The sequence below is a fragment of the Rhineura floridana genome, chromosome 6 (assembly GCF_030035675.1).
Source record: "Rhineura floridana isolate rRhiFlo1 chromosome 6, rRhiFlo1.hap2, whole genome shotgun sequence".
Taxonomy (NCBI): Eukaryota; Metazoa; Chordata; class Lepidosauria; order Squamata; family Rhineuridae; genus Rhineura; species Rhineura floridana.
In genome coordinates, this window is record NC_084485.1 from 19,254,603 (window position 1) to 19,278,641 (window position 24,039).

The 24,039-nt window shown below is 44.6% G+C and overlaps 1 protein-coding gene across 2 annotated transcripts in view; it reads right to left on the reverse strand.

The window, feature by feature from the left end:
- The window catches only part of PHACTR3 (phosphatase and actin regulator 3), a 250,670-nt gene that overhangs the window by 142,804 nt on the left and 83,827 nt on the right, over nucleotides 1-24,039 (reverse strand). The window contains exons 2-4 of one of the 2 annotated variants that reach the window (XM_061630260.1): nucleotides 21,685-21,846; nucleotides 15,465-15,542; nucleotides 4,393-4,572 (exon numbers count right to left, since the gene is read on the reverse strand). In XM_061630260.1, the coding sequence (XP_061486244.1) occupies nucleotides 4,393-4,572; nucleotides 15,465-15,542; nucleotides 21,685-21,841 (415 nt within the window). In that variant the 5' untranslated portion in view covers nucleotides 21,842-21,846. The remainder of the gene's footprint in view (nucleotides 1-4,392; nucleotides 4,573-15,464; nucleotides 15,543-21,684; nucleotides 21,847-24,039) is intronic. The other variant, XM_061630261.1, reaches the window with a different exon arrangement.

The following is a 24,039-nucleotide window of genomic DNA, read 5'->3' on the forward strand; positions in this document are numbered from 1 at the left end:
TCCACCACCAACAATGTGACACTATTTCAACACACCAATGCAACTTAAAGGAGCATTTCAGTGGCTTTCATTAAGCACTGACAGTGGTGCTGTGAGGGCAGGACTTTGGGGCAGACGGCCAGGGCCCCACTCATCAAAATGAGCAGAGGGGCACCAAATGCAGTGGAGCTGCCTTACCACATTTTGAAGTAAGTCAGGGATGGGGAACCTGTGGCTCTGTTGATGTTACTGGACCACAATCCCCATAATCCCTTATCTCCGGCTGTGCTGGTTGAGGTTGATGGAGTCCAACAACTTCTGAAGGGCCACAGGTTCCCCGTCCCAAAGAAAATGAAGCAATACACAGTACCATTGAAAGAGATGCCCCCTCCCGACCCATGGGAACATTAAGCCCAGAATCCAGAGTTACCCATTTGCACCATTGATTTATACAAGGGGTGGGTAACCTTTTTCAGGGCGAGGGCTGCATTCCATTCTGAACAAATGTCTGAGGGCCACACGCCAGTGGCGAGCAAGGGCCAGAGGCAAAAAGTGGATGGAGTAACAAATGTAAATGTTTTACCTTTGTACAGTAGGCTACTTTCTACGCACATTCACACATCCCTCTCTATCCTCCATCCAGACAGCAAGAGGCATTATCAGAGCTCAAGGGCACATTCCAGCTAGGCAGAAACTCTTGGAGTGTGAAGCAGGACCGGTGAGAGGTATGGCCTGAGGAGAGTTCCAAGGATCAAACAGAGGGGCTTGGAGGGCTGCATGTGGTCCCCAGGCCTGAGGTTCCCCACCCCTGATTTATAGATTGCATTCTTCAGATCCAGGGCTACCTACTACATTCGGCATCAGAGATCTTGCTAGACATCCCACTACCTCTGGGGGCACAGCTGATTGGGACCCAACGGAGAGACTTTCATACATGCATTGAGTTTCATGTACATGTAAAGAAGTACACTAAATGCAAGCGGGGGAAGGGGGAAATGGACCAAATACAGAAATTAAGAACAAAACACAAACAGCCCTGGTGGATAACCCAGGATATAAGTAGGTAGCTGCAAGAGGTCAGTCAAAGAACTCCTCCATGCTTCTGATTATGGTGAAAATTAGATCAGCCTGCCAATAATCAAGCCTACAAGCCACTACAGAGGCCTGTTCATTCGGTCCTTGGGACCCTCCCCAGACCGTGCCCCTCTCCCAGATCACACCTTCCTTGAGTTTTTCTGCCAGGCTTGACAATGGCCTTCCACTTGTGATAATGCCTCTTGCTTGCCTGGAAGGAGGATAGAAAGGAGTGTGTAGAAATCTCTAGCTTTTGGACAGCTGGAATGTAACCTACTGTGCAAAGGTTAGAGCCACCCTGCCTGCTTTTGCATCTGACGCCACCCACCACTGGCATGTGACCCTTGGAAGGTTGTCCATAAGGATGTGGCCCCTGGGATGAAAAAGGTTCCTCACTCCTGCTGGAGAGAAATGCTGTATGCAGTCTCTGTTGTCTGTTCAGGTCCTTTCACATGTTCCATCAATGAAGTAATTTGTTCTTTGATCAGGGAAAGTTTTGCAGCTATTTCTGCCCTCCCATCCTCTCTGCTAGCGCTGCAGAATCTCCTCCACCTTGACTGATTGTGGTGCTGTACTTAGGAATTCCACCAATACAAACTTCCACCAATACAACCTGTACTAAAGATAGGACAGCATCCTATCACTACTTTTAGTTTTTGTGAATAAAACCAGCTGTACAGCTTGGGACCAGGATACCTGACATATCATCTCACCCCTTATATGCCCAGTCGATCACTGCACTCTACTGGTGAGGGCCTCTTGCAGATATCATCTTATCAGGAGGTCCATTCTGCACAATAGAGGAATCAGGCCTTTTTTGTGGTGGCGCCCACCCTTTAGAATTCCCTCCTGTTGCAGGCACCATCTCTGTTGTCTTTTTGGCGTCTATTGAAGAACGTCCTCTTTTAACAAGTCTTTCCCAGTCTGTGTCTGTATTGGAATCGGTTTAAATATGTTTTAATGGTCTTCTCATTGGTGAGTTTGCCGACCTGGGCTCCTTCGAGAGGAAGGGCAGGATAACAATTTAATAAATAATGATCCTCCACTGCACATAAGGGCTGTTCCAGGCTGGCTTTCAGCATTTGTCATCAGAAGGCCACCCCACTCTGCCTAATAGTCATGCTATCCCTGCCTGTAGTAATCCTGAGTCTTCTGGTGCTTCATCTGGGCATTTTGGTTCAAACTGGTTATGTCAGATTAGACTGGATTAAATTGATAGGGGAAGAGAGCTCTGACCTCAAGCATACATCCTGTCTGATAATGCAGCTACCCCCAGCTCCTTTTCTTTTACGCTTGAGGTGAGCTGTTAATGCCTTCTTGTTTTGCCTAGCTTTTCATTTGGTCTGGTCTCCTCTGTTGACAATCATTTACTGTTTCATTCTGCCCTTGGCTTTACTGTATTTAAGCTGCCTTCTATTGTACTGTGAGCTGCTTTGAGGGGGCCCTTTTAGGACCAAAAAGTAGCATCGGTGGTGAAAACTTAGTAGTGAAATGCCCTCCCAGGAATGCTCGCCTGGTGCCTAAATTACGGGGTTTTTTAAATTTTCCCAGGCCATTTAACTTCAATATGTTTTAGTGCATTTAGATGTCAGCAAAAAAGTTTCCTCTTTGTTTTGTGTCTGTGTGTGCGCGCATATGAGTTTTTAGGTTAGTTTTTATATATTACACTGATTTGTTTTTATATTGCTTTGGTTTGTGTTTTATGCTGGTCCTGTGTTTCTGTGGCATTTGTGCAGGGATTATTTTACAGATTGCATTGCTTCTGTATATTTTATTGATTTCTGGAAACTGACCAGGGGACTTTGATCAATGGGTGATCTAGAAATGGGACAATAAAATAAAATAAACTCTATAAACAAACAAAACACCACTGCAGAAGATAAAAGAAAATTGCCAACCCTGGCTTATATCCTTTTGCCATTAAGTAGTTATAAACAGTTCATATCTCTTCTTCTCTGAGAATCAGCTTTCTACATTATAGCCAACATGTTAAATCACAAGGAAGTTGTTTTCTTATAGTAAGCAGTGAATGGAGTGAAATGATTTGACATATGTTTGTGTGGTTTTCTCCATGCTAGTGCTTATGTCTAAAAAAAAAATTGTTCTACCACTACTACTCTTTCACTGGAGGTGAGTTGCTCCACCTGAATGATGTATCAAAGTCTGGTTTATCCATCCCATGGCCTTCTACAGAGCACAAGACTGCTTATGTGCTCACAATCCTTCAGAGAGTTCAAGAAAGTGGCAATTCTAAGCTCTGCATGGAGGGTGGCCAAGTGGTTACCAGAATTTCCATGATCATGGCAGTGCTTTTCTGAACTACCACATGCAAATCATGGTCACTGTGTATCCATGCTCCATGCAGAGAGGTGTTGGCTCACCATCTCCATGCAATCAGAGTCCGCTGGTCTACATGGAGAGGCTGAAAGAACTGGGCATGTTTAGCCTGCAGAAGAGAAGACTGAGGGGAGATATGATAGCACTCTTCAAGTACATGAAAGGTTGTCACATAGACGAGGGCTGGGATCTCTTCTCGATCGTCCCAGAGTGCAGGACACGGAATAATGGGCTCAAGTTGCAGGAAGCCAGATTTTCGACTGGACATCAGGAAACACTTCCTGTTAGAGCCATACAAAAATGGAATCAATTACTTAGAGAGGTAGAATGGAGGCATTCAAGAGGCAGCTGGACAGCCATCTGTCGGGAATGCTTTGATTTGGATTCCTGCATTGCACAGGGGGTTGGACTTGATGGCCTTATAGGCCCCTTCCAACTCTACTATTCTGTGATTCTGTGTTGTCCTGGAGGCAACCATATTAGCCGTATTGGCTGTGTAAATATGCCTTACCATGAAGTGGAACAATTTAAAGTAGTCTCCAATGGGTGACCCTAACTCTAAAACCAGAAAATCATAGAGTTAGAAAAGGAAACAGTGGAGCATCTAAACCAGAGGTGGAAAAACTGTGGCTTTCCAGATACTGTTGGACTCTAACTCCCATCAGCCCCACCCAGCATGAACAATGGTCAAGGATGATGGGAGCTGTAGTCCAACACCATCTAGAGGGCCAGAGGCTTATCATCCCTGATCCAGGAGAAATTATTTTATAACTAAATTCAGCTGGAGAATGTATTTCATTCATTCACATGAAGTCTTATTTCAGAATACAGAACTCTCATTCACAGTTACTCTCAGTAAAATGCTCGGGAACGTCGAGTCTAGAAAACTGGTCTAGGAAATACGAATGGGGCTGACCCAACACTACAACCTTCTGTGGTATCAAAGTGACTCAACTGCAGCTCAGTGGAATGGAAAGGCCAATACTGTTGCAAAGCCAATACCTGAATCTTCTCTCAGCTCTTCCGAATGCAGCTCCTCGCCAATTGAGGTGGCATTGGTTGTGGCTGATATATGTTCCTGCTGCGTCTCTTCTGAGGTAAGTGCCTGGCATGTGGGGGATGAAGGGTCACTCAGCATTGCTCTGGTGGCACCGTCAGCAGTGCATGCTTTGCCTTCAGAATCTAGGACACCATGACATTCTATCATTAGTTAAACCATTCATGTTTATCTGAAGCCCACTTCCCATTTTACAGTTTTGAATCAAGGGGGGGGTTCATTTGATGGTTCCCAGAGAACCACCTTGGGAACCCCTCTTTTAAGGGTGCTATAGAAATGCCTAAAATACATTAATAAATGCACTGCCTCCACAGTAGTGTCGTTGGATCTATTCCTGTGGAAGCAGGTGTACTAGTGATATACAAGATGCTTTAAGTGAGTGTTGGAGAAGTTATAAATGAGACAGAAATGCTTGCCCATGCGTGGTGAAGGTGCAATAATTTTGGGGGGGGCATGATGATTGATAGACAGATAGATAGATAGACTTTCCAATATTCAGTCACATGGTAATAGAACTCTGGATTATGTTATACAGACAGAGATATTGGACTATGCAGATCACCAGGCATAGGAATCAGGTTTAGTTCCCATTTTAAGGGTAAACCCAAACGGTGATAGCCCAAGACATTTTTCTGCCTGAAGTGGATCCCAAATGACACCACCAGCACTCTCTGGGCTAGGGCCAATGCTTTAAAACCAGTTTGCCACACCATTCCATCACTGTCTTTATCTCTCTCCTCTTTATGGTGCTGCCCAAACCATGTTATTTCACCCTGACATTGGAAGAGTCCTGCTGGATCAGACCGAAGGGCCTTCCAGTCCAGTATTCAGTTCCCAGATGCCTATGGGGATCTTGCAAGCAGGACCTGAGTGCAAGTGCATTCTCCCCACCTGTGAATCCTAGTAATGGTAGACCATAGCTTTTTGTGGCTAGTCACCACTGATGGCTTTACCCTCCATGAATTTGTCTAAACCACGAGGCAGGACACAATTCCATACAGATTCGCCACTTCACTTTCCTACATAGAAATGGGCTGCAGGGGTGAGACTGTGCTGGGATCCTCAACTAGGAAACTTTTCCCACCTGCCATGCTCCTTCACTCTTGCTCTTTTTAACATCTTTCTGGGAACTACCGTTTACCAGGAAGGTGAATATATTTGGCTTTTAGTTGTTGTTGCTTTTTAAAAAAATGCTATGATTTTGTTGTCTTAAATATTTGTAAATTGCATCATGATTTTCTTACTTGTATTTTGTATTTCTGTGTATTCTTTGTGAGCCACATTGGGTGACTTTCTGGCTAAAAGGTGACATAGAACGAAACCATAAAAAAGGTAAAGGTGTCTCTGCACTTGTAGTGCGAGTCGTTTCCGACTCTTAGGTGACGTCTTGCGACGTTTACTAGGCAGACCGTATATATGGGGTGGGATTGCCAGTTCCTTCCCCGGCCTTTCTTTACCCCCCCCCCAGCATGTGTTATGCCATAACATAACATAAATTTGAAAACACACTTCATTTGGGGGTACATTTTTGGTACAGAGGAAATGTGTAGCTGACCATGCATGGTACAGAGCTCACTAACATGGATATAGAGGTGGGGAGGATGCAATTTGTCTGAGTTGCAATGTATTTCCTTGGCACCCTTGCACCATACAAGCCCTCCCTGCACACCCTTCCTGATATATTAACACTGATGGGCATTTTGCTAGCTTCAACATCATTGAGATTATTGGATATTTCCTATAAGAACCCCTTGCTGAATCTCCTTCCTGAACATTTTAAAGGAACGCTACGTAAGGCTCAAATTGCCTTTGCCTGCTTCAAGGCAGCTGACTTCAAGCTGCATAATCGAACTCCTCTCTTTCCATTACAGACCACCAGAGGAGACCACAGGATGTTTTTGATTGTGAAGAAGTTAAAGCACCAGATAAGGGAGATGAATGAGCAAAGCAAAGCAAATCAGCTCAAGGCTATGAATTTTTCCTTTGCAGTACTTGTAGATTTCTCCAACTATTGTAGGGAAACTGACCACTCTTCCCTACAATTTAACCTAACCCCATGGGAAGTGTCATTTCCTTTTTATAAGTTTAACATTAATGTGGCTCACATGATTACAGTATATGGAACCATACAGGTGATTAAGTAGTTTGCTAAAAGCAAAGGATAAATCAGTACCAGGGACAGCTCCCTGAGCCTGAAAATGCAACTTTCATTCGTCCACAATGCAGGCTGCATCACATGCTACAGAATTTCTTCATGGAAGGCACATCTTGAAACAAACAGATTTTGCCTTCTCTGTACACCTGCTAGAAGGTGGCTACTGGTCACACCTTTCCAGTATATGTGCACTGTGTATACATAGACCAAAACCTTACAAAGAGACTAACAAATTTATTGTGGCATTAGCTATTCTGGGTTACAGTACATATCATCAGATAAATGGAATGAGATCCTGAGCTGTTATCTGACAACTGAGGCTCTTACTCAATGCATCTGAGGAAGGGAACTGTTGTCCTCAAAGGTTTATGCTATACAGCCATACCCCGCTTAAAGTCGCTTCACTTAACGTCGCCTCACTATAACGTACATGCTCCATACGCCACCATACCCCGCTTAACGTACGAGTGCTTCGCAATTACGGACACTTAATGGCATGACGCCGCTGCCATCTAGTGGCGATTGCAGTGCAGTACATGCATAGATAATTGCTTCACTTTAAGTACATTTTCACTTTACATACACGCTCTGGTCCCATTGTGTATGTTAAAGCGGGGTATGCCTGTACTAAATGTATTAGTCTATAAGGTCTTTGTTGTTTTTGCTAAAAAAAACACCCAATGTATGATTGCCAAACATGATTCATGAATTACAAATTCATTCCTACAGTAAAGTGCGTAAAAATATTGTAATGTGTGAAGGTACAAAATACCTATGAGGATATGTGATATATTGATGGGTGGGTAAGGCTTCAGATCAGCTGCTGAAGTTTTCTTATATACAATTTAAATAATATAAAATGTGTGTACAATTTTCTTTTTCTTAAAAAAGGGAAATCTGCTGTGGATCCATTTGCAGAAGCCAGAAGGAAACATGTGTTTTTTTATTTTCAATACCTGCATTGCTCATACATGTTCCTTCATGGAAATCATGTCACAAGGGAATCATGTGTGTTGGTCTGATAGGACAGGATCCCATATAGTTGAAAAGATGGGGGGGGGGGAGAAATCTATTGGTGTAAACAATGTAGTGATGGTTGAGAAACCTTCATGATTTTCTGGCTGAAGCAATTACGATATTTTTCTCATTGGGACTGGCACCACTCTTCCCTCCCCCTGCCCATCTCAGAAATAATAGGCTCGGACCTATGATCCAAACCAAAGCAATTACTAGATGAGAAACATGAGGGAGGAACCTGGAATGATCTCTGGCCAGAGAACTCGCAATCCTCTTTTTCAGACACTCTTCATCAAAAGCTGATGACAAGACCAGCACACCCTCATTCCTAATTCATTACAAGTTTCTGGAGTGGTGATTGAAAGGAGCTGAGCTACAGAGCCCAACTTCCTTTTCTGTTTCATCAAGGGCATTCTGTTTCAGCATACTGTGCTGCTTGCAATCTAAGGACATGGGGAAACCTGGACTGCATGCCGCAGAGCTCCCAATGCAACCTTTTTTTATAGGCTGAGCTCGCCCACTCTGCCTCGTAATCACGTTCGGTGAAAAGTTACTGTTCTTAAAATAGCCTTTGCAGCAACACAGTTGCTATGATACGGTGAAAGGAGGGAGGGAAAGGGAGTTCATTGCCGATGTTTCAGCTCATTGTGAAGCCAGCCCATACATAATCATTGGCATATTAACAGCCACCCGCATTGTTTGCTGTCCATGTCTTTTTTCCTCGCTCTCTTGTCTTTTTGCTGCACTATACAATCTGGTCGTTTGGGTGACACCCCACACTTTTGTAGCTGAGACACGCTGCAAAAAGGGGAAATCTCCACCAGCATTTACTAGGCGTTCTGAGGTAGCTATGCATGAAAAGCACCCTTGTGGTATTTACGAGACATGTGATGCTGGGATTTTGGAGGCAAGAAGTGGAGGTGCTGGAGATGAGAAAAGCTGCAGCTCAGCAATACAGCTTTCCCTGCAGAAGGTCCCATGCTGAGTCTCTAAGGAAGGCTAAGAATGACTCCTGCCTGAAACCTTGGAGAGCTATTGCTAGTCAGTGTAGGCCAGTGTTTTTCAACCAGATGCTGATGGACTACAGCTCCCATCATCCCTGACTACTGACCATGCTCTCCAGGGATGAGCTAGATGGACCAATGGGATGTGTGTGTGTATGTAAGTGCTGAGAAAGAGGGAGAGATGTGTGTGTATAGTCTATAGGTATGTCAAATGCACAGTACATGTGCAAGTGCAGCCATTGGAGAGGGGCACTGCAGCCATTTACCAGAAGGGAGAGGCGGAAAAGTGAGGCAGTGAAGAGGTCAGTGCTGTGCAGGCATACCAGCAGAGCCAATCTCCTCACTGCCCCAGCCTTCGCCCCCTGGTAAGTAGCAGTGATGTTACTGCTGGGAGGCCAGGTGCACGGTGGTATCCCACTCCTCACCGGCCACTCCTGTGTGCAGGGCTGTAGTCATCCAGAGGTGCTGGGGGTGAGGCTGTAGACCTGTTATTTTGGGGAGAGCAGGGTCCCAGGCAGGTCCCTATATATGAGCCAATCAGCATGAAAAGGGAGTGTATTAGTCACTGAGAAGTGTCCTTGTCCTTTCATGCTGATTAGAGGCAATTAGAGCGAAAGGAGCTGAGTCAACCACTGAGAAGACTCTTCTCAGTAGCGAACACACAGCTTCCCCTTCTGTGCTGATTGGCTCTTAGGGACGCCTGCTGTAGTGTGGCATGGACTCGTGAGATGACAGGTAGAGCAAGGGAGATGAGGGAAAGTGGGAAAAGGTACATGGCTGCAAGGGGGTATGGCATGACTCATGAAGGGGCCCTGCACTTCTGAAATTGCAAGTACACTGCTGCCTGTGTGTGTGGTGTTTGACAGACAGACAGACAGACAGACAGACAGACAGGAAGGAAGCAAGGAAGCAAGGAAGCAAGGAAGCAAGGAAGCAAGGAAGGAAGAGTTGTATGTTTATCTGTATGCATGTAGTGTGTGCATGACTGTGTGCATGACTATGTGCTGTGTGTGTGAGAGGGGGGGGATATAAGAAGAGACCTGCTGGATCAGGCCAAAGGCTGGTCTAGTCCAGCATCCACTTCTCACAATGACCAACTAAATGCCTCTGGGAAGCCCACAAGCAGGCCTGAGCACAACAGTGCTCTCTCCACTTGTGATTTCCAGCAACAGGTATACGGATTTCCAGCAACAGGTATACGGATTTCCAGCAACAGGTATACGGATTTCCAGCAACAGGTATACGGATTTCCAGCAACAGGTATACTGCCTCCAACAATTGATAGCCATGAGAGAGTGAGAGCAGCCACACCTGCTTTGACCATGGCCACTACTGGCATGGGGCCCTTAAAGAGTTCTCCAAACAGTGAATGTGGCCCTCAAGCAAAACAAAAAAGATTAACCACTGCTATAGGATGAGAAAACAGACTGATGTCAGAATTCAATGGGGACAGGCAAGCAGGCAGGACAAGCAAATGAAAGGAAACAGGCAGTGGGACATGGTAAGACAAGGAAATTGAAGGAGAGGCTTGCAGGCCAAGAAGAGGGCAAGGGAGTGAAACAGAAAGGACAAGCAAAACCTACATATGCAGAACTTGCAGCTAGTCTAACAACATCTGCAGGGCACCATCAGTGCAGATTTCTTGTGAAGATTTATCAAGTAACTGGCTCATTGTGATACATGATTTGCATGCTCTGCATGACCCAAGGACCATGAGTTTAACAGCCCTGGTTGAAAAGGTTTTAAAATGAGTTCTTGGATCATAGAATTTGGTGTTTTTTTCTCTTTTAAACATATATTTTGCGACACATTCTCAACCTTCAGAATACGGTGTGATTTTTAAAAAATCAAAATAAAACAGTGGTAATGTACAGTGCTCTGGGTTTAAGGTACTACAACAGAGCAAGGCAGCACTATTTAAATTTGTTGTGTCACTGAAGTCTGTGCCCCCACCCAAGGAAAACACTGGAACTAATCAGAAGAAAAAGTGGAAGGGGAACTAGTACTCCACTTTGGGTAACTGTGCCATCACTCTGCCACAACAGCAACTCAAGGACCTTCCAAGATTTAATGCACTCTGTTTAGCATAATATTACAGATCTGACAACTGCAAATTATTGCACTGAAACAGACTTTAATTGCAGAAGATCAGGATGTAACTGCTGCATACCTCAGAAGAGGCTTATGAACAGTTATTTAGAAAGACATTGTGGGTGAATTTTAAACAGTGCTTAATAAATGGCATGCATTACTAAAACCATAAAGTAAACCCTCGAGACTCAAGACATCCATTGTGTTGGGGAGGAATAACATGGATCATACTAGATTGCTCTTGGCGACCCATTATTCAAACTCTCCAGCCTAGACAAACTGTGTTGGGCTGTAAATTTCCTCACTCGAAGCTTTCTTTGGCAACATATAACCATAACATAGACAAAGGGGGGGGGACCGTTCCTGCTCTTCCATTTTTCAACCATGTTTTGAAAGATTTCCTGTCTGAAGATGAGTGAAGAATGGAGTAGAGGAGGAGACAAAGCTTAGGGTAGGGTTTAATGCTGCAGTCCTATGCACATCAGTGCTGAGCAAGCCCCACCATTTTGATTCAGAAGGGGCCCAGCGAAAGGGCACTATTTTACCAAGCACTAGAAAAAAGATCTTCTATCATTCTGACCTCATTCAGAAGTCTGAGCCCCATGGCACTCCTCATGACATCATCAAGAGCGCAATGGGAAATCACAGCATGTGAGGTGAGGGGCTGCCACAGCTCAGCCTCTTTGCAGCTGTGCCTGTGCTGCCACTCCCTGGGATGGGTCAGGGCAGGATGGCAGCAAGGGCAGGGGGGAACCAGGTGGGTGGTGGCAGGGGGTGCAGATCTGTCTGCATCTGTGCTCGCCACCCCTAGCCCAGTGCTTCCACCACCCTTGGCCACAACCCTGACCCATTGTGGTGAGTACCGGTGTCACTGGAACCAGGAGAGGGTGCAGCAGTGGTGCCCCACCTCACCTCTTACAACTGGCAACAAGGCTTGAGCACCATCCTCTATGAGACATTTAACTCCCACTCCTCTGCCCCCTTCCCTTTCCCTAAAATGTATCTGGTAGTGGCAGCAACAGGAGGGCAGTTTACATTAGGGAGTCCTCATCATGTGGCATTCATTCATCCCCACAGCACTGCACTGCCACTGTACTTGGCACTAGGCACCTTGGAAATGTTGTTCTAGGGGATTCTGACATGTTGGGAGCCCTGGAAATGATATTTCCCAGGGATCCAGAAGCTCAGGATGTTGCCAGAGTAGCCTCCTTGGGTTTAAAGCAGGACTGGCTAACCTTGATCAGCCCAAGGGCTGCACTGATTGGTTGGCCTCCATTTCTATCTATCTATCTATCTATCTATCTATCTATCTATCTATCTATCTATCTATCTATCTATCTATCTATCTATCTATCTACCACCCCATAGCCGAAGCTCTCTGGGTGGTTACCCCTATAGTCTCTCTGGTCTCTACCCCTACAGCAACCAGTAGCTTCTCTTCTCACCCAGTTCTTGATTATTCCTATCTATGAGTTTCAGCCAGGGGTGATGAGCCTTTTTTTTTCTGTTGAGGGCAGCTTTCATTCTGTAATCTGACAGGGGCACATACTGGTGGTGGGCAGGGCCAGAGCAAAACATGGGTGGGTCCAGAGTCAAAGTACATGGAGTTTGCAAAGTGGGCTGAGTTTTAAGAATAGGGGTAGGGCCACATGTAAGCTTTGGGCCAACGGCGTTTCACCCCTGGATACCAAGCCCCGATGATAAAATTCTGCCCTAAATTTATGTGTTGCTAGAGTAAAATATACAGTGACCTCTGTAACTTTTATCAGCATATAACCTGTTCAAGTGTGTAATTTCATTTGCAGGATGCACAAAGAATAAAACTTGCCCTATATTAAGGGCCATCATGTCATTTCTTTTTTAGTATTAAAAAATATCAACCACAGCGGGAGCAGTAGGGTATACAGGGAAGAGACACCTCTCTCTAGCCATTAGAAGAAGCTTGCCAAGATACACTTTGGTTTCTGAGCTTTTAGCAGACACTGCTACATCTACATTTTTGGATCCACAACCAGAAGCCTTAGAAGTCATCGTTGCAAAGAAAAAAAATAAAGTAAAAGATGGCACACTTCCAAAGCTATCTCCTATATCAAGCTCCCAGTTTTGGACTGCATTTGTTTGTTGCATTTATACCCACCTTTCCTCCAGGAGACAGCTGGTATAGCACAGTGGGGAGGAAAGCCTGGCTGGGAGTCAAGAGTCTGTGAGTTCAAATCCCTGCTTGTGTCTCCTGGGTGTAAAGGGCCAGCTAAAGATCATCCCCACAGTGAGTGGCTCAGGGGTTACGTGCCCTGTCACCTGTGCACCGTGGGCAAGCTGCATAGTCCCAAGGAGCCCAGTCGCCCACCAGCTGGCAGTTGCGTACAAGGAAGGGGCTGGCTTGTGCAGCTGTGGCAAGCTGAGCAGGCCCTAGCCAGCTGGGGAGGACTAGCCTCAGAGGGAGGCAATGGTAAACCCCCTCTGAATACCGCTTACCATGAAATCCCTATTCACAGGGTAGCCATAAGCCGGGATCGACTTGAAGGCAGTCCATTCCATTCCATTCCTCCAAGAAGCCCAAGGTAGTTTTCCTTCTACTCCATTTTATTCTCCTAACAACCCTATGAGGTAGGTTAGGCTAAGAGACTGTGACTGGTCCAGGGTCACCCAGCAAGCTTTATGGTTGAGTGAGGATTTGAACTCTGGTCTCCCAGGACCTAGTCCAACATGCTAACTGCTACACTACACTGTTCCAATGCATGACCCACTCAATGCACCTTCTAGTTCAACCTGATGCCCTACAACAGGATATTTGATATTTCACCAAGATATGCCTTTATGACTTTTTCTTGAAAGTCCGTATAGAAACTAGCATATATTTTCAAATTCATGTTCAACTCAAGTTTCTTGTTGAGCTGGAGAGCATTTGTTCTACTGTCTGATCAGGCATCACATGGGGTTTGGTGCTAATGGTCTCTGCCTTTATTTGACAATCATTCAACCCATCCCTTTCTGGCACCGTTCCCCTTTCTGTTGGTGGCCAGGAGATCACACTAATGCAGTCATGCCAACACAGCTGAAGCACACCATACTGTAAGCAGTGGTTTGTTCTTTGCACTGTCTATATACCAGATGGAAACAATGGTATGTCCAAACAAGCCATGCCAATAATGGGAAATAATTGGCTTTTAAAAAAAATCTCCAAGAGCATGAAATGATGGATGGGTCAGAGCTTCCTCAACCCTGTTTGTTTTAACTCTTGAACCAAACATGCATTAGCCATAAAACTAGGGCCACATCCGCACCATACATTTAAAACACTATTATACAACTTTAAACAGACATGGTTTCCCTCAAAGAATCATGGGAACTATAGTTTGTTAAAGGTGCTGAGAGTTGAGAGAAGACCCTTCACCCCCCTCTCACAGAGCTACAACTCCCAGAGTGGCTTAAGAATCAATCCCTTTTCCCAAAGAATTGTGTATTGGGAATATGATCTAAGGCAGGGATGAGGAACCTGTGTCCCTCCAGATGTTGCTGGACTACAGCTGCCATCATCCCTGGGGTTTGGCCATGCTGGCTGTGGCCATTGGACATTGGAGTCCAATAGCATCTGGAGGCTTGCTGGGGTTGATGAGAGTTGTAGTTCAGCAACATCTGTAGGGCTCAAGGTTCCCCACACCTAGGTTAGGCCTCCCTCTGCAGTGTGGGCCAATCCAACACCCCTCCCACACACACACACTGTGAAGCCCCCCCCCCAAAAAAACAGAAAAAATGGGGGAATGGGGCTTTGGTGTTTTTTTTCCTGAAAAACATGGGAGGAAAACCAGAACGCATTTCCCCTTCCCCAGAATTTTTCAGATTTTTTTCTGGGCCTTCACATCTCTTTGCTTGGTTTTAACTTGATGCATTAACAGTAACGTATAATTAGGCCCTAAATATGCTACAGAGCAAAGTTCTGGAATTCCTGCTGCGTTTAGCTTAGTGTATGCTGCTGTCTGTTTCTGGTTCATTTAAATATCCAGGCACTCCAGAGTATCCCTTTCTCAGGGTGGTGTTCAATTAACATGCCCCATCAGTACAAAGATTACTGCTTGTTCAATGGAACTTCCACACACACACACATACACACACACACACACACACACACACACACCACACCCTTCAAAATCAGCTCCGGAGGGTTGGGGAAGCTCGAGAACAGATTTAGGGGACATATAAACATCACTCTCCCCTCCTGCAGTTTCTAGCAACTGGCATTCAGAAGCATATGGCTTTCAACAGTGGAGTGCCTCCCCCCATGGGGCTTCCCCCCTCCCAGATCAGGAAGCATAAGCCCCGGAAGCTGCAGAACTCTAGAGAAAAGTTTATCAGAAAGAAAGAAAAAACACATAGCACCTTTGGGCACATCACAGCATAAGGTCAACTCAAAAATCATACCCACCAAAATTCTAAAGACACTCTAAAATGCCCTGGGAATGAGGCAGAAAAACGAAAGCCTCTTTGACTGGGGAAGAAAACATCTGTGAAATCGGCAGAGTAGTTATGCAGGTGGGCTGCGTGTGGGTCTCAAAGGACCAGAATGTATGCCTTCGCTACAAACAAAAAAGGAACAGTTGGGTTTTTTTTCAGGGGAGGGGTTAGGCTAGACTTCTTCACTGTTCTCCCTGGGTGCTAAACTACCTAGCTGAATTGGTTCAGTGTAGTCCCTTCCAGCTTCCTATGGAAAGGACGGGAGGGGGATAAAAACATGAAGATTGTTTTCACTTGCCTTGTTCCATAATTTCCAGAAGGCCTTTCTTAATTAGCTCGTCCCGACCTTGCCTTGCAGTTGTCTTCTTCTCTAACACTGCAAAAAGGGGGGGGGGGTTGAGCTTGATCAACATGGAACATCAGAGCGGACAGAGCATGGAAATGAAAAGCACAAGAAGCCTATGTGAATGGGTGAAGGATGACCAACTTGAAACATGGCACAGCAAGTGAGAAGTTTAGTGCCTCTCCCCCACCCCACCTCCCATTGATCAAACCGCATTACTCATTCATAACTTTTGTATCCTGTCCTTTTGCCAAGGAGTTCAGGGCAATGGGCATGAAGCTTATCCCAAAGTCGCTCAAGTGACTTCATACTGGAGCAGGGATTTGAACCCAACGTCTTCCCAAACCAAGCCCAGCACTCTCTTAACTACACCACACTGGCTATAGGATCACACTTCACTGCAAAAGTTGACTTCTGCCACCACATCAAACCCCCATCTCTCCTCCCACCCCTTCACATGGATTGAACCCTAACTCAAAGTCTGGGCAAGTTCCCTAGCCCAACTCTCTCCCATAACATCTGAGTGAAAGACACAGTGAAAAAAAAGCTTGGATCACAGCCCAGTAGAAACCTGCTCCTCATTGCCAGAGATGCTCGCTATAAAAAACAAGCCATGCTGAAAACCAGGCCATAGTTGATCTGATGGGTGCTGAACTTGTTGGCTCTCATTGGAAATGAGACAAATTGGTGTACTTGTGAGTGGTGCCAATTGCCTTGCTACCTGCTTGGCCTTGTTGCTGAAGTTTGGCTCCAGTCATCTAGCCAGGAATGGGAGAATGCAAGCTTACAGTGTAATCCTACGCATTTCTAACCAGAATTAAAGCCCACTGAATTCAGTGGGACTTATTTCCAAGCTGGTGTGTATAAAACTGCAGTCTTCAGCACCTTGTGATTGCCTACTAGCTACATGACACTCTAAATTCCTTTAAGTGATTTACTCGGCAATTCAGTGATCAAGTGTGAAGGGTTGTTGGATATAGGGATGAGTAGGGGGTGGAGAGCACTTGATGCTAAGCATAGGCAGTCCAAATTGCAAGAAGATGTTGGGATAATCATTAACTTAGATGGCTTTTTTAAAAAAAGACGAGGCATCCATGGGCACATGTGAACGTTTTGAGAAAATACCATGAACACTGGTCATAAAATGGCTGCTATGGGGATGTGGCTTTAGACAAAATGGCCGACACATCTAAAAGAAAAAGAGAAAGGACCATGAAATGGTGCAAGAATGTATCTCCCACAAATACACATTCAATAGGAAAAGAGTATCTACATCAGCCAACCCCACACTTGCTGACAGAAAGAAGCTCTTGAGAGTGGGTGCCCAGTCCTGGCATCCACTGATGTTTACGGGGGCATGTGCATTGTAGGAGAGGCAGGGCCAGTGCAAACAGTAACTGAGCAGGAAGAGCAAACAGCCTCTCAAGTATTGTGGATTTTCGAAGACTTATTTACTGAGATCTTTTGGGCCCACCATAGGAAGTCCTGATAGGAATACTGGTGCCCATGGGCACTGTGTTGACAACCCCTGGATTAACCAAATACATGAACAGTGGATTAGACATGAAAGCTAGCCATGGAACTACGCCTGGCATCAGCACCAGGACATTGCTGAGCAGATGTCATTTATGTTATTTATTAGCATAGATGATTCATAAACAACCAGTTACAAAAAATGATCCAAAGTTCCTTAAAATCAGCCCATAGTTGATGGTGCCTGTGCTGGAGCAGTCCCACCTTCCTGTTCTCTTCTCATCCCCCATCTCAGTAGATAGTTGTGAGGCACCTGCCATTTCTGGTAGCAATAGTAATATCACCTTCCACATATATATCTCAAGGTGATGCACATGCAATGGCATATAAATGGTATATAAATCAATTAATAATAACAGGTGGCATTCAATGCTAGCCCTACACTGCAATTTAATATATGTCTACTCAGAAGTCATTTTCATTGGCAATCACTCGTAGCCGAGTAAGATTGTCTTCCAAGATAAGGTTTGGTTTGGTTGGAAAATGCCTGTGCGTGAATTTGTTTCATGTGGGGAGATCAGCGCACAATGATCTTGACAGAAAAAGGCTTTGATCCAATGGCATGGATATCACGACAATTGCAAGTCTTTTATCTGCTGCAGCCTTCATCCGCCTTCACAGACATTGTAACATACACATTGTTATCCTCCGCCTGTTCCACCGTTGAGGACATTCTTGGATCGTTCTTTGTCTGGTTTCTCTCCCTTGACCTTACCACCATGGTTGTCCCTGCTAGGAGTACATGACTCCCGACAGCATTGCTCATAGGGTTCATTGGAACACACAAGCCCACTCACCACTACAAGGTAAGTGTATATTGGATTGCAACCTAACTTAGGTTTATTAATTTCAATGAGTCTACTCTGAGTAGACTTAGTTGAATACAACCTAGCAACAACAACAACACTGCTAAAAACAGCCACAAAAAATAACGTAAGGTGAATTTTAAAACCATACCAATTGGACACCCAATTTTCCTGTGATGCCCTGGAATGACACTCTGTCAGGGCATTGTGGGAAATCTAAAATGGCAGCTGCATCATAGCTTCCCACTACAGATTGTGGCAGTCCTGATCCCCACTGTTGCTGCCAGTGCCATAGCTAAGTGCCCCAGAGGGGGGTAATATTATTGTGGAAGACTGGCAAACAATGCTGGGGGGGGGGGTTGCTCAGAACTCGAGTTGGCCTTGCCCTGAGCCTTCATGGTGAGAGGCAGTTTCCCTTGAATACCTTATGCTGGGGTCAAACCAGGGATGAAAAACACCATTGTGATCCTTTTGTGGATTTCCAGAAGCATCAGGCCTGGACCTTGGGAGACGGAGCACCAGATTAGATGGAACTTTGATCTTATCAATCAAGGTCATTCTTATGCTAATATGAGTTTTGCAGTGCTCGGCGATAAGTCATCCCCTCAGGAGTTTCAACTCCCCCTTCTAGGTAGTTTTTTGGGGAAAGAATTCTGCAATTCTGTGGAATTCCCTCCCTTTGAATATTAGGCAGGCGCCATCTCTGCTATCTTTTCGGCGCCTTTTGAAGACTTTCCTGTTTCAACAAGCCTTTTAAGTTGAGAGCTATCTCAGTCTGCATCTGTGTCAGAATTGTTTAATATGTTTTTTAATAATGTTTTAACCCTTTTTTAAAGTTGTTTTTTGAAAAAAAATTTAATGCTGTTTTGTTTTAATGTATTTTAAGATCTGTTTTATGATGTTTTAAAGTGTTTTAGAGCTTTGTTTGCTGCTGCTGGGAGGAAGGACGGGAAGAGTTAAAGCAATTAAATAAATAAATAAATAAATATTTGGGTACTATGGAAAGAGGGGGGAAACCCTCAAACCAGAGGAGATCCCTCTCGTTTTTCCCCATGATGTCAGTGACTGACCTCTACATTTCCTAAAGAAAAGAAGGAGTAAAAGCCACACAGCTGGATGGAACAACAAGTCTTGCTGAGAGAAGTTCAACAGGGAGCAAAGAGTAAGCAGGAAAATCTCATTTCGGTCCATAGGTTGCTGTGGAGCCACGTAATGAAAGGCCGATTACCCCAAAGCTGCTGGTAAGAAAGTTTTTTAAGCCTTGCTTCTTTAAGCCAGGCAAGGCATAGCAACGCTTACAAAAGGCCCATTTTCAGCTCTGTTGAAAAGGGATAAGAAGCAGCGGGAATATTTAGGGAGGGGGCATCATCCCCTCTCCCACCCCCTTTTAGAACATACATCTGTACTTCTGGACATCTCACCGGTTCTGCAATAAAGAATCTCCTCACCTGTCACGCCTCCCTACTACAGAACTTGGAAAAGTCACTTTTTTGAACTACAACTCCCATCAGCCCCAGCCAGATGCTGGCTGGGGCTGATGGGAGTTGTAGTTCAAAAAAGTAACTTTTCCAAGCTCTGCCACTACACCTCCTATACCCACCAGGGTTCCAGGCACACTTCACGCCCTGTGTCACCTTTTGTGCTTTCCCTAAGGCCACAGCTATGGGTAAGCTTCTTTTCCTGGTTAATGTCCCTCAGAGGTACTTTTCGCTGCCACCTTTTACCTCACACGTCTGATCCAGCCCTTACAGGCCCCTTCATAGCCGGCCAAGGACCAGGCATGTTTTAAACCCTAAACAGATTTTATTTGAAAAAAGATATAAATAAAACAAAAATTAAAAACCAATAATAGGGTCTAGCTACCAAATAAGCTAGTTGATTGTCCTGTGGGGAATACTACTACAGTGACTATGGCTGGGGTATTAAAAAAAAAACTTATATATCTTAAAACACAAAAGTGTTTTTATTTTGTTTTTCTTGCTTTGCGATTAAATCCTGAACATATCCCACGGATATATCCCGAGCATCACAACTCTCCTCACCCCATTTCTAATCCCCCTTTTTTTGCACTAAAATGCCATTCCTGACGACAAGGTTACTGATTTAGCTATCTGCCCTTCCTTTTACCTAGGGCTTAGGGAGAGGTACAGCAATTCTAAGAAAAAGGGGAAAAAATCGTAAGCCACAAAGATACATGGTATATGCCTGTGGAGAGCAGAGGAGAAAAGGGAACAATGTGGGGGCTGCCACCATCGAGCTCCCAATGGGGGCCCCCTCCCTGTCCTCAACTGCCACCACAGGGGCTTCTGAAGGAGCATCTGGCCCTGAGGGGATCAGATGAGAAAAAGACAGTCTTCATTGTAACATGTTGGTGGCTGAGTGTGCTTTTTTCCTCTCCCCTTCCCTGCCCCTTTCCCCTTGTATGGCACGTATTTTTTAAGATTGTAACCCTGCCGGCAGAGCCTGTGTTGTATTAATTAACTGTATGTAAGCCACACTGGGAGCCTTTTGGGCTGAAGTGTACAAATGCAATAATAAATAAATAAATAAATATTTTTACATGGAGTGTGTGTGTGTGTGTGTATCTATCTATCTATCAATACATAGATAGATATAGAGAAATATACGCATACACACACCCGTAGGGAGGTAGTGGGCTCTCCAACACTAGAGGCATTCCAGAGGCAGCTGGACAGCTACCTGTCGAGTATGCTTTAACTTGGATTCCTGCATTGAGCAGAAGGTTGGACTTGATGGCCTTATAGGCCCCTTCCAACAATTCCAATAATTCTATAAGGCTATGATTAAAAGTTAAATTAAAGCTATCTGGTCACCACAAAGCCTCCCACCCAGACACAGGGTGGTCAAACAATTAGAGCAGAGATGGGGAACCTTTGACCTTCTAGATGTTGTCGGGCTACAAATCCCATCAGCCCCAGCCAACACGGTCAATGGTGAGGAATGATGGAAGGTGTAATCCAGCAATATCTGGAGGGCCACAAGTTTCCCATCTCTGAACTAGAGTTCTAGGTTTTGGTTTTTTAAAAAAAATCTAAATTGGGACTCACTCTTGTAGCTAGACTGTAGCTCCTTGCATCTTCAGGGTTTTTTTTAAGAAAATAGAGAAAATCTCTGCCTGTAACCCTGGAGAGCTGCTGCCAGTCATTCATTACTGGGTGAGATGATGGATAAATAGTCGGCTCTGGTATAAGGTGGCTTCCTCTGTACTGTTAACAGCAGTGTGTTCACAGCCATTGGAAGCTTTTCCTGGCATTGAAATGAAGGCAAGGCATGAAAAAAGTAGTGTGCGCATTCTGCCTTATAATCAGGCCTTTGATAGTTCTGTGCTAAACTTAAAAAAAACTGTACAAAGGAAAGCTGGATTCTGCAGCAAGTATATATTTGCATTGCATTATTTCTGCTTAATTTGTACAGTTTCTCCTAGTCAGTGGGAGGGACTAGGAACTACATGGAGCACATTAAATCCTTCCCCTGATGACGTGAAATCATATTCACCAGCCCAACTTCTAGGTTTCTAGAATTTAATTAGGCACTATCCACACACTTCCAAGTATATCTGTGCAATCATTAGGGCTTGAAACTTGTTTTACACAATGAATAAATACTGAGATTCTCAGGAAGCCAGTTTTTGCAACCTACAGAGGATTCCTCTGCTTTTTCTGCAGTTCTGCAAACCGAAGTCTACACACAGCTCGGATTATACCTCATGCTTTACAAATACAGCCAACAAAATGCTCTTTTGACAAGCAAATCCTGCCCTTTTTGCCATAATACACATTCTTGGCCAACAAACATAAAAATAATTTCCCACTTACCTGCTGATGTCTGCTTTAGCTTCTCATTTTTCTTTTTCCTCCATTTCCATGGTTTGAAGATCCTGCCTAACGTGGCTAGCTTGCTGTTCCTTCGGACAGGAGGAGTTCGAATCCCTGAGACCAGATATTCGGAACGCACTGCAGGGGATTGATCCATCTCCTCTGAGAAGGGAGGGGAAACAAAGTTGATAGTTAAAGAAAGGAGGAGAAATATTGAACAGACTGAAATGCAGCAAGGTTTGATGTCACAGGGATCAGTGGGCATTATTTCCTGCAAAAGACTGGTCTCCAAGCTGCAGCAAGCATTGAGATAAAACCTACAGTTACTGCCAAATTCTACTTAAAGGGAAATTTCAAGTAAACACCTAGCTGAGGCTCACAGAAAACATTAATGCAGATTTGTCATTAGAAGACCCACAGCTCAGGGGATAGACCATCTGCTTTGCATTCAGAAAATCCCAGGTTCACGTCATCTCTAGGTAGGCCTGGGAAATAACCCTGCCTGAACCCAGAAGAGTCACTACCATTCAGTGTAGACAATACTGAGCTAAATGGACCTATGGCCTGACTCAGTGTAAGGCAGCTTCCTACACTCCTATGTTCCTATTAGTCTCCCACCAGCATGGAGTACGGTGATGTTTTGATGAAGAGTGGACAAGATTTTCTTCCTCCCAGAGTCCTGTCGGGAATAAAGCACCAATGATTGTAGCAAGTATCCTGAACCCATGCAGAATGATAGACAGAAAGGCAATCTATTCTTCCTTCGCTTTCCTTCTTTCTTTAGTAACTAGTTGTTGATATGTAGATTTCTTTTCTCAGGCTTGACTTCCTTCCTCCTTCTTGTTAGTGTAATGGCCACATGTACGTCTGTACTCAGAATGGCTTTATTTCGCAGGATTAACAAACCTTACATTTATTTATTCTTTACCACCAGTCTTACCAGATTACTCATTTCTGCATGCCTCTGCTGCTACATATACCAAACCTCAGTAACTCCAGAGTAGAGTGCAGCATCTGTAATGGATTCTGGAATATGCTTTGAGCATGTCCAAAGAGGTCTGGCATCTCTGCACATGCTCAGAGGCTCCAGCTCACTCAATTGCTTGGAACACCCATTGCCTCGGAGCACATAAGGCAATGCCCAGTGAGATCCTCTGAGCCAAGCTGCCCTCTAGTACTCCAGCACCCATTGTGTTGCAGCGGCATAGTGCTGGCAGAGGAACAGCAGAGAAGATCCAGATTCAAAATTCTGCTCAGCCATAAAGTTCACAGAACAACTGTGGACAAGTCATTCTTCCTCAGTTTTATCTACTTCACAGAGTTGTTGTGAAGATAAAAAATGCAGGAAAACCACCATTACCTCCTTGGAGGAAACTTGGGATGGAAATGTAATGTTAAATAAGGAAATGGCAAGGTAGATGTTGCCTTGGCATGTCAGAGGCATGAAGCCATGGGTGCAGAATGGCACAAGGCATCCATCTCTCCTGTGTTTTCAGAAGGGCTCAGAACTCATTGAAAAGCATCCAATCAGAGGCTATTATTTCAACAGAGAATCTGATTGGGGCAGAACTGCACCCCATGTCTGTGCTAGAGATGCTCTTGGGAATCCAAAGCAGGAGAACATACTTTCTGCTGAACTTCATTTTCACATGTACTGGACAAAAACCGTTAAGAAGAGAAGCTCGGAGGATGGCAACAAGGGAGAGGGCCTTCTCAGTGGTGGCCCCCAAATTATGGAATGATCTTTTTGACGAGGTGCGCCTGGCACCAACACTGTTATCTTTTCGGCGCCAGGTCAAGACTTTCCTCTTCTCCCAGGCATTTTAGCATGTGTTTTATACTGTTAATTTTTTTTAATTGTGTTTTAAATTGTTTTAATGTTTTTAGTTACTGTAAAACACCCAGGGAGCTTTGGCTATGGGGCGGTATACAAGTATAATAAAATAAATTAATTAATTAATTAAATAAGAACCAGGAGAAAACCTGCCACTGAATTTTGCCTCTCAGGGTGAGATGTTGAATCAGATTTGGAATGTCTGTATACACACTCACACAAACTCTCAAAATGAGGATATAAACATGTGATGAAATAAGAGTTAAACCAATTTTGCTGGATTCTGTAACGGACAAGGAAGGGGAGGAAATCTGACAAAGTCTGATTGCCTTCAAAACAAACAAACAACCAGACAGACAGACAGCGTGGAACACTTGTGTCACGAATGGCACAGAAGCATTAAAATAGACCTGATGTATTCACCTGAGATCAGGGAAGAGAATCATGACGTATCTGTCATGCAGGGGCGGGCAGGCTTATTCTCTGAAGGTCCAGAGGTCATGACTAGAACCAATGGGTAG